A 12,085-nucleotide genomic window follows, 5' to 3' on the forward strand; every position below is an offset into this window, starting at 1 on the left:
TGATGGTGATATACCTTCTTGAATCACTGCCATCCTTCTGGTAGATGCGCTTCCAACAGATTGGGGAAAATGTTCCAGGATTTGCACCCACAGCTGTGAAGGACTGGTGACAAAAACTCAGTGGCTTCCTTATAATATATAGGGGGTGCTTATTAAAGTGGCCATTGAGTGGATCCTCATGGTCTTCTGCTGCTGTAGCCCATCCACTTCAAGGTTTGATGTTCTGTGCATTCAGAAATGTTCTTGTGTACACTGCTGTTGTAATGCATGGTTATCTGAGTTACTGTCACCTTCCTGTCAGCATGAACCAGTCTGGCCATTCTCTTCTGAACTCTCTCATTAACAAGGCCTCTCTCATTTTCACCCACAGAACTGCCACTCACTAGATTTTTAAAAAAAAATTTTCAATGTCCTCTGTAAACTTTTGAGACTTGCACTTGAAAATCCCAGGAAATCATCAGTTTCTGAGATACTCAAACCACCCCGTCTGGTACCCTGCAATATCTCCACAGTCAAAGTCACTTAGATCACATATCTTCCCCTTTTTGGTGTTTGGCCTGAACAACAACTGAACCCCTCGACTATGTTTGCATGCGTTCATGCAACGTGCTGCTGCCACATGATTGGCTGATTGGGTATTTACATAAATGAACAGGTGTACAAGTGTATTTGATAAGGAGGCCACTGAGTGTCGTTTGGGATGATGTGCTTTTTGAGGGGGAACATGTAGGTGCTAGTGTTTCCAGGCACCCATTTCCCTTGTACTTTATGGTGAAGGTCACTGGTTTGGGAAGTTTTGTTGGGATGGAGTTAATTCTGCCAATAATACACATTACAGCCATTGGTGGTGGAGGAAATGAACATTTAGGGTGGTGAATGGTCTGGCAACCAAATGGGCAGCTTTGGCCTGGGTGGTGTTGAGCATCTTGAGAGCGATTGGAAGGGCTCTCAACCACATAAGTGGAAGGTGTTCCATCATACTCCCGACTTATCCCTTTTAACTGGTGAAGGACTTGGGATATCAAGAAGTGAGTAACCTTCCACAGGTAACTTTGACCTGCTCTTGTAGCCATGACATTTTATGTTTGGCCCAGTTGGGTTTCTGTCAGCGATAAGTTTTCACAATATTATGGTGGGGCATCCAACAAGAGTAATCCCATTGGATCTCAAGAACAGCTAGTTAGATTCTCTCAAGTTGGAGAAGGCATTTCTATGATGCAATGAATAGTTTGCTTGACTGTTGTCTAAGCTTCTCTGCATGCAACTATGCAGTGCTTTGTTGAGTAGGGTGATTCAAATGGAATTAAACATCAGTGAACATCCCTCTTTCTGTTCATAAGGTGGAAAGAAGGTCATTGCTGAAGGTGCTTCTGACCAGCCTTCCTGGTCTACACTTCACAAATTCAACATTATCCAACACTAATGTGACCTAATTCCAGCCACCTTTCTTCAACATTACTCCATTGGTTAGATCACCATGCTAGGGCATCAGAGAGAACTCTGGCTTTATTCATATCTGAGAAACCACACAGGTCTAGTGACTCATCTTCAGTAGTGCACTGAAAAGTCGACCAAGGTTTTGGTCCCTGGTGATGTTAGAAACTTGAAATCTATTCTAGGTGATGAAACTCCTTTCATCTGTTTAAGTTGCAGTTTAGTCTTGATTTTCGTGCTGCAAAACTTGAATTAATAACTGATATAGAAATATAATAAGTAAATGCTTAAGAAATGGATTGCCAAATGATTTTTATCAAATAATTTATATCACCATGTGAATAACCAGATAAAATAACACATACAGAAAACAAGTTCAAATGGGGCCATTAAGCTTAACTCAGAGGGTTGTTGACTTCTACTAACTTTACATGATAGAGTTCTATTAAAGACATTCTAGATAGGCCCAGTGTTGATAATATGATGTTAAGGAGCCATATTGCATGACACCACAATTCACTGTGCAACGTAATTCAATTTCAATCATACATGAAATATACAAAGAAATTGGGAGTCATGGTAAGTTGAGCAACGCTGGTGATTTTCCTTCTGGATCTTCCACCACGTATGAGCTTGCTAATGCACAGAGGAAGATAAGTGTATACAGTGGTAACAAGCACTAAATGCCGGACGAACTCAGCAGGATATCTGTGGATGCTGCCTGGCCTGCTGAGTTCCTCCAGCATTTTGTGGGTCTTGCTTGGATTTTCAGCATCTACAGATTATTTGTATACGGTGGTTTTCAACAGTATGCATTTCAGGCCTGGATGGCATTTTATGGATCTTCACCCATGCCCATGAATGGTTTTCACTGCCTTTGTGGGATTCATCTCAGTGTTACTTAAAAGGGAACTAGCTAGGCAGGTCCTAGCCGGTAGATCTGACTCTGGGAAAATGTGACAAGTAGGTCCTCCTTAAGGAATATATAATAGGTTATTTACTGTATATATTATGAATATGATGTTTCTTTGAAATAAAAAATACAGCTTTCTTCAACTCCATTTGGTACTCCATAACTCCCAATGAGTTCACAATTGTAGTCTATTCACACCATTGATGAACTGTTTAACCAGTCTCACAACCTACTCTCACCAACACCAATCTACCAACCTGCTGGCCTCACCCATTCACCAACCTCTTGGCTTGATCATTCTCCTTCCCACCACTAATTCAACACCACAGTTCCTTTCCCTTTACCCCACAAGATCATTACCTCCTCCACATTAGCAACAGCCTCAGGCCTCTCTCACCTTTGCACAATACAAGCACCTCAAACCTTGCTTCCTGGTCTTCTGCCTTTCCAGTTTCTACAATGGCAAAGCATGTAAAGGACAGGCCTTTTGTGTGTAAAGTCCATTCAGTAACGTACAGTTGCTCAGGCATTAAGTGTTAATTATTGGCCCTGAAAAATCTTTCCCCAGGTGCGTTTTGTCCCAAAGAATGTTTCCGGTATTTTCTGATTTTATCTTTTGACCTTCTATGCAGAGAAGAACATATGAAATAGAAGCACAATTTGGCCATTCACCAACCAACCCCCCCCCCCTCCACCATTTCTACTATTGAGGCTGATCTTTTATCTTAGCGCCACTTTCCAGTAATAACTTCATATTTCTTGCTTCTCTTTTTATGTAAAAATATATCAGTTTCTTGTTAAAATACTCAGTGGCTGAGCCTCCAGAGCACCCTGGGGGAGAGTATTTCAAAGCCTCGGTATCATGTGACTGGTGATTTTTTTTCTTTTCTATCTCCTGAATGGCTGATGTTGCTCCTGGTTCTGCAGACCTTAGGCAGGGGAAACAATGTCAGTTTATAAGACCATAAGATATAGGAGCAGAAGCAAGCTATTTGGCCCATCGAGTCTGCTCCACCATTCAATCATGGGGTGATCCAATTCTTCCAGTCATCCCCACTCCCCTGCCTTCTCCCCATACCCTTTGATGCCCTGGCTAATCAAGAACCTATCTATCTCTGCCTTAATTGCACCCAATGACTTGGCCTCCACAGCCACTCATGGAAACAAATTCCACAGATTTATCACCCTCTGACTAAAGTAATTTCTCTGCATCTCTGTTCTAAATGGATGTCCTTCAATCCTGAAGTTGTGCCCTCTTGTCCTAGACTCCCCTACCATGGGAAATAACTTTGCCATATCTAATCTGTTCAGGCCTTTTAACATTTGGGATGTTTCTATGAGATCACTCCTCATTCTCCTGAACTCCAGGGAATACAGCCCAAGAGCTGCCAGCTGTTCCTCATATGGTAACCCTTTCATTCCTGGAATCATTCTCATGGATCTTCTCTGAACCCTCTCCAATGTCAGTATATTCTTTCTAAAATAAGGAGCCCAAAACTGCACGCAATACTCCAAGTGTGGTCTCACGAGTGCCTTATAGAGCCTAAACATCACATCCCTGCTCTTATATTCTATGCCTCTAGAAATGAATGCCAACATTGTATTCACCTTCTTCACAAGTGACTCAGTCTGGAGGTTAACCTTTAGGGTATCTTGCACAAGGACTCCCAAGTCCCTTTGCATCTCTGCATTTTGAATTCTCTCCCCATCTAAATAATAGTCTGCCAGTTTATTTCTTCCACCAAAGTGCATGACCATACACTTTCCAACATTGTATTTCATTTGCCACTTCTTTGCCCATTCCCCTAAACTATCTAAGTCTCTCTGCAGGCTCTCTATTTTCTCAACACTACCCGCTCCTCCACCTATCTTTGCATCATTGGCAAATTTAGCCACAAATCCATTAATCCCATAATCCAGATCATTGACATACAATGTAAAAAACAGCGGTCCCAACACCGACCCTGTGGAACTCCACTGGTAACTGACAGCCAGCCAGAACAGGATCCCTTTATTCCCACTCTGTTTTCTGCTGATCAGCCAATGCTCCACTGATGCTAGTAACTCCCCTGTAATTCCATGCACTCTTATCTTGTTAAGCAGCCTCATGTGCGGCATCTTTTCAAAGGCCTTCTGAAAATCCAAGTACACCACATCTACTGCATCTCCTTTGTCTAATCCAAGTACACCACATCTACTGCATCGCTTTTGTCTTTATCATCCTTTATCAACCATGTCAAGTCCCATAAGGAATTTGTATCTTTCAATGAAATCAACTCTCATGATTCTAAATTGTAGACTATATGACCAGTCTACTTCATCTTTCGTTAAAGGAACAGATCTGTATTTCAAGGGACAATCTGATACACTGTCTAACACAAGTATATCCTTCCTTGAGAAGAGCAACTGGACCTGTTAACAAGATTATGTGGCCCTAAGTAACCGCTCAATAACCAAAATTCAACGTTTATTGGCATATGCACAAGAACATGTATACAGAGATGCAATCCAAATCTTATTTGCAGTAGCATCACAGGTACATAGCAAGTAAGTTTTTCACTGCACCTGTGCACACATGTACTTGTGCATGTGACAATCAACAACTTTTGGTACTTTGAGCAGTTTAGACAGGAAACTTTCAATTTCCAAACCAGGTAAGGTCGAAAGATCAAATGGGTAATCCTGCAACTTGACTCACATCCTCATTTTATGATATCTCTGAACCATTTTGCTACATACAAGGCAGAAGCCAGGATCGTGATGGAATCCTCTCCAATTGTCAGGATGAGTAGGTAAAAAATAGGAGCAGGAGTGGGCTGTTCTTCCCTCTGAGCCTCCCTTGACATTCCTTTTTTTCAATATTATATTCCCATTCTCTCCCCATATTCTTTGATGCCTTTGTGACTACAAATCAGTCTATCTTCTTTTTGAATATATTCAGCATCTTGGCCTCTACAGTTTCCATGGTGGAGTATTCCTCAGGTTCACCACCCTCTGAGTAAAAAAATTGCTCCTCATCTCAGACCAAATGGTTATTTCCCCGTATGCCATGAATGTGATCCCTTGTTCCGGACCTCCATCCTCTCCAAATCTATCCTGTGAAATCCTGTCAGAGCTGTGTACGTTTGAATGAGATTTCCTCTCATTTTCCTAAATTGTAGTGAACATGAGCCCTGTCAATCCAATCTCTCTTCAGATAATAGTCCCATTGAACCAGTCCAGCGAACTTTCTTTTCTTCAATAAGACAAACCCGTGCACAGTATTCTTGCCAAAGTCCTGTATAATTCTATCAAGACAACCTTGTTTCTGTAATATTACATAATAGCTGCGTTCAAAATGCTTCACACTTATATTGATAAGGCACTTAGTTTGATTGGTATCCATCCAACACGTTAGGTACCCATTGGCACAGCATGGATGTTTCTGGGGTGGTCCACATGAGTGAGTGAGGCTTCCATCATTCAGAGCTGACTATGGATGTTGCATCCTCACTGTCTAGATACACAAGCTTGGGCAGTACAATATGGAGAACAAGCTGTCCCATGTAGCAGGCTTCCCCTCTCCATGCATCTGATGAACCCAAAGGAACAGCCGAGACAGATACAGTTTGGTACCAGCAGCATTGCTAGCATTGCCAGTCAGTGCTGAAAATGTTGGGCTGTCTGAGGGAATTCGGCTCCGGAATTTTCTCTCAGGATTTACACCCAAAGCCTTCCCCATGAGTGGGTATAGCCACGAGGCAGAAGAGGTTAGAAATCAGACTTTTCCTCATCCTAGATGAGCTGTCAACCGTGGCTGACGAGCCCCCGCCTGCCCGAAGTGACTAGTTTTAAGGTGCCAGAAACCGTTCTGCTGAGCTTAATAGCTAAGCCACACATGACGGCCAGGAGCGGGATTTGGGTGTCAGAAGCTAATTAGGGTGCAGACCATTGGGAGCATTTAATAGGTAGAGAGAGATTATCCCCATTACAACCTCCCCCCCCGCCCCCCCCCCCGGTTATAACAATCTTAAGGAACCGCATGATTGACTTCAAAATTGTACTTTTATAACATTACCTAAACCTCCAGCACCTAGGTGGACCTGCATGGGAACATCATGACTTGCAGATGCACTGCCACTACCTAATTATCCATTGCATCAGATAAGTCTGTTCCCCTGCTCACTGGGCATGGATGAACTTGGCTGTGACCTACCATTTTGAATAGTCTGTTGACATTCCATTCCACCTCACCTATGGAGATTGGTTAAGCCTGACAAAGTATCAGAGCTCCGCAGATCTACTGAAAATAAAAGGCAGCTTAAGGCACCTCTTCAAAGACCGGAATATTATTCTTGTCCAGTGAATAGAACAATAGCATTAGCTTGTCTCCAGTCTTTTTGGCAGCCTGCCCCTTGTGGATTATTTTCTGCACTTTAGAGAACCTTTCATAACAATACCCACACCTCATTCAAAGGCAAAGTACGTAAATAAACACTGTAAAGAGTTAACATTCTGTAGAAGCAAATAGGACACAGATTGTTAACTTACAATGAACTTTTTATAACCTGTGATATTGCTATCATTGATTGTACACACACACACATATGTTTGTGTGTGTGCGCGTGTACAATCAATGTATATGTGTGTGTCTATACATATATATACACACACACATACACATACATGTGCACATAAGCAAAAACACTTGCTGATATTGGGTGATGCAGAATGTCTTTATGCCTTTCTGCATTTTGCATTGAAGGAATATCAGAGTTATAATTTGGATTTTAGCCTTTCAAAAAATATGCTGTTTTTTCACAAACTACAACTTCATAATACTCTGAAGAATGTGTCAGCCAGGAAAGAACTCCTGAAGTATGGCTGCTGTTGTAATATTGGAAACTTTAACCAAAATGTTTGGATCAGTTAGTGTACTCTGTGTCAGGCTCTTTGAGTTATGTTGAGGTTAAGTACAATGATTTATTTCAGGACATGGTGAATTGCAGTTGTTATCAACATGCCATAACTTTTCACCCAACAGCATCCTGAAGGGCTGGAAGGGCCTGTTCTGTGCTGTATCTCAATAAAATAAAAGTAAGTAAAAAAAAATTATCAGCAATAGAGCCACTCGTGGCCTAAGTAATCAGGCCCTCGTTTTGCGCACAATGTCATTACACCAACTTAAATTAAATAGTTTGGGTTACAACTGGCTCGGTAAGGCATGAGGGGAAAAAGTCCAAGAGAGTGAGGGGCTACAGATCATGAACTGAAAAAGAGGTTTGAGTGGGGATCCCCTTCCAGTGAACATAGTGTGATAAAGAAATGTTATGGTCGGAGAATTGGGTGTGGAAGAAGATAGAGTTTGGTTTCAAATAATTAATTGGTTGAGAGAAATTCAGATAACCAAATGAAAAAGTTGCTTTGTAGTTATAGACTTTAATAAGATCTGCTGTAGCACTATAATAGACTGAACTTTGAATGTTTGAGAGTTTGAATGTTTTGGAACCATGGGAGTTTGATGGTAGAGATGGGGGGTGTGGCAGGGAGGGGAGGAGGTTGTGGTTGCTATGTCAGAGATCTGAAGAAGAACAAGTGAAGAAATATGTCAATAGCTGCCCACCTGAATCTAGTTTGGAGCTGTAGACTGAGAGCTGATTTCTCATAAACCATGCAAGATTAAGCCCTATGCTCTGCAGGAGTGGCCTGTGGAGTCCAGATCAATCCTGGAAGTGGTGTCGAGATGTGTGATGCATGTTGTTAGAAATGACTGTGCAGGTCTAGAATCCTCTTGTGGTTTATGCATTAGGAACATGGAGCATCCGGCAATGAGAGTCACTAACTTCACAGAACATCCTGTGATTCTAGTTGGCTTTTTTTGCAATATTTCATGGGAAATGGAGATCGTAACGCACAGAAACAAGGTGTTATGCAAATTTAGTCTCTCGCCATTCATGTCTGAAAGCTCCTGTCAGATCATGCCATAATGCTACAACAGATCTTATCAAAGTCTATGAACAGAAGACAGTTTATCTCTTCCCACCACTTTGGAACTACCTTCAGCCTTGATGTGGCGAAGTATACCTTCCTCATCCAACAGCTAGATGGGACCCCGTGTACAATTCTAATTTAATTGATCATGGTAGTGAAAAAGCCTTCCCTCAAGGATCTATCCTTAGAGCATCCTATTTCATATCAACATCCTGTCCTTTAGCATGCCATCAACAAACATTTCATGTTCATATTGACTCCTGCTCAATGTTTCTAATTGTCATTCTAATTGTCCCACAGCAGCTGATCATAAATTACTTCCAGTTGAATATTCAGAAGACCAAAGCCATTTTCTACAGTTTCTACCTCTAACTCGCTCCCAAGTCATTGATCTATCCCTGGCTTTTGTATAAGGCTGAGTCAAAATGGCTATAATCTTAGTGCTTGACGCTGAAATGCCCTTCTTACTCTATATCTTGCTGTTACTAAGACCCTCTATTTCACTTTCTATTAAAGTGCACAATTGCACAGATGCTAAGAAACTGTTGTCATTGCCTTTAGTATCTCAGGACATTCCTCAGCAGACTTTCTCTTCATTACTGGGTTGTCCAAAATAGAATAGACACCAGCATGTGAAAGGTGACTGCCCTCCATCCTGGAATAGACAATAGACAATAAGTGCAGGAGTAGGCCATTTGGCCCTTTGAGCCAGCACTACCATTATGGCTGATCATCCACAATCAGTATCCAGTTCTTGATCTTCCTGCGGCTAATGACAGCTACATGGGTTCTAGATTCTGGAGTCCATTCGTAAAGTTTTTCCACCTCTCTTTCCTTCTTTAGGGTCTTTAAAATGTTATCACAAATCGCTCTCTGTGTCTCAGTGGCCAGTTCTGGTGGATAACTCTATTAGGAATCACCGTACTGTTTTATACTGGTCAAGGTGTTAGGTAAATATAAGCCACTGCTGACTTCATAGCTTAGCCCCTTGACAGTAGATTTCCAGCTTTCTGCAAAACACATGACCACTGGGTGAAAAACGATTACTATTGTTTCCCTTTCATTTTAGGGCTCCTGATATCCCTCCGGATGCAACAGTGATCTATGAAATCCAGCTGCTTGATGTTAGAAATGCTCCAAACCTAAAACAGCTGTCACCTTCAGACTGCATACGGATCTGTAAGCAGAAACGAGAGCGTGGAAACTACCACTTCCAGAGAGGTGACTACCATGGTGCTGTAAAGTCATACAACCTTGCACTGGACATCCTGAATGTTTCCACAGAACGTAAGGCACAAGCATTAACAATCTTTTGTTACCATATTTTGTATTGTTTTGTTCTCATTCTCCTTTCCCTGTTTAAACTTCCTCTGCTGGCCTTCTGCCCACCACTCTACTGACAGGTGTTACTGGTGACTCAGTCAATAGCACTCTTGAATCAGAGTCAGAAGATCATGAGTTCAAAGTCCCCTGTAGAAACTTGAGTATAAGATTTAGGCTGATACTCTAGTGTTGTAGTGAAGCTATATTACATGGCTGGAGGTAATTTCATTCAGAAGAGGACTTGACCTACTTTCTGTCTGTTCTTTCACGCTATTTGAAAGAAAAGCACATAAGTTCCTTATACTTGTCATCTAAGAAATGGGTTATCAGTTCATTATCACGTTGATAGTTGTGGGATAAATTCTGAGAATCATAGAGTCACAGAGTGTCATACAGCAAGGAAACAGATTCTTCAACCCATTGAGTCCACACTGAACTTCGACCACCTATTTACTGCACTCCCACTTTATTCTCCCCATGTTCCCATCAACTCTTCAAAAATAGACACAGTAGCATAGTAGTTAGCACAATGCTTTGCAGTACCAGTGACCCAGGAGTTTATACATTCTCCCTATGACCATGTGGATTTCCTCCAAGTGCTCCGGTTTCCTCCCACATTCCAAAGATGTATCTGGTTGATAGGTGAATTGGTCTTTGTAAATTGTCCCGTGATTAGGCTAGGATTAAGTCGAGGGATTGGTAGGTGCTACACCACCCAGCGATAAATAAATAAAATCCCACCACTTGCCTACACTCTAGTGGCAATTTCCAAAGAAGCCAACTACCTAACTACCTGTTTTGTGATGTGGGAGGTCACGGGGAGAACGTAAGACTCCTCACCAACAGCACTGGAAGTCAGGATTGAACTTGAATCACCAAACTTGTGATGTAGCTGCTTTGCCAGGCACATCACTGTGCCAACCTAAGGACTGTACATGTTATTTTCAGGTTATCTCCCATCCAGGATTATGCAGGCCTGAGATAATTCAATGTAATGTTCTGGTTAAGATTTCTACTGCTATGCTATGAGGTATTTCATTTTAGTAGTTTTCTGTAAAAGCAGTGTGTCCTGCTGGTAGAATGTTTTGGTTTTGGATAAAGATAAGGAGCCATGTTGTTCAACTTAGGAATGTTGTGTCAGCCAATCAGGATGGTGGGATCGGGAGAAGGTTCTAGAAAGAGCTGGGCGGAGAGAGATTTGTCGCCGGCGTGCTGGGGTTTGTGGTCTCTTGGCGGGAGATACGGAGAAGAGAAGATCAGGAATATGCTATTGCAAAGAATGCTCTGCGAGATTAAGGAGTCCAAAATGAGAAGTTCTATCAGTGATTAGTGATGAGAATTCAGTGCCGTGAATAACGGCTATACCCAGCTTTTGGAAGAGATGAGCTTCAACAGTCATATGAACATTTTAAATGCTGGTGGAACGCAGCAGGCCAGGCAGCATCTGTAGGAAGAAGTACAGTCGACGTATCGGGCCGAGACCCTTCGTCAAGACTAACCGTGACTAATCCTATCGATGCTGCCTGGTCTGCTGTATTCCACCAGCATTTTGTGTGTGTTGCTTGAATTTCCAGCATCTGCAGATTTTCTCATGTTTGCATGTGCACATTTTGACTGGTCTAACTGTAATGGGCCCTTTTATTTTCTTTCTTTCTTTTCTTTCTCTTAATAGCTGTTAGATAAAGCCAAAATTGATAAATATACTTTATAAATTTATGCTGGTGTATGATTTGTCATTTCCTGTAGCCGGTAATTCTGCATGGGTAGTATTTACACAGCATTAATCGGAACATCCCAACTTTCCTGTTTGGTTGAAACCCAGATCATACTGACCCTAGAGGTGTATTGTTATAAGAGTGGCCTTCTCACCACTGAGGCACAGAGCTGTTAGCAGAGTTAGCTATTGAGCCAAGATTGCATATGAGCCCAATGAGAAGATTACGTTAGCTTCTGAGGTCAGGAAGGAATCAGGCACTTTCAAGGCATGTTTAGACATGGACCTGAATCAAACCGGACACATTGATACTGTCAATCTAGAACTTCACAAACTCTAACCCTATGCAACAAAGTCAAGAATAGCAAGATTTAATTTCACAATGAAAAAGCATTATAGGAGAGGCTGTGAGCACGTACCTGCCCGGAACTGTTGGCTTTTTGAGACAGTGGCAGGAAATTTAAAACTTCAACAGCATTTAGGGAGTAAATATAAATACTGCGTTTCCTAGTCACACCCATGTTGTAAAAGTGACTTAAAAATTAGAAAGCATAATTCATACACTGACCTGTTACAGAATAAATGACATGGCCATCACATATTGTATATTCATGCAATCAAATCTCATTCACTGACAAGAAAACATAAGGTTATTGCAGTAATGCAGGTTATTAAAATAAATAGACTGAAATTTAGCCAATCTTCTCTGACAATGCTGTGTTCTTAGGGTG

General features: G+C 41.7%; 1 protein-coding gene across 1 annotated transcript in view; it reads left to right on the top strand.

The window, feature by feature from the left end:
• Positions 1-12,085, top strand: part of fkbp16 (FKBP prolyl isomerase 16) — a 176,051-nt gene that overhangs the window by 127,244 nt on the left and 36,722 nt on the right. Inside the window, exon 2 of the mRNA XM_072277716.1 lies at positions 9,387-9,604. Within this exon, the coding sequence (XP_072133817.1) occupies positions 9,387-9,604 (218 nt within the window). The remainder of the gene's footprint in view (positions 1-9,386; positions 9,605-12,085) is intronic.

The sequence above is a fragment of the Mobula birostris genome, chromosome 14, assembly GCF_030028105.1.
Source record: "Mobula birostris isolate sMobBir1 chromosome 14, sMobBir1.hap1, whole genome shotgun sequence".
Classification (NCBI taxonomy): Eukaryota; Metazoa; Chordata; class Chondrichthyes; order Myliobatiformes; family Myliobatidae; genus Mobula; species Mobula birostris.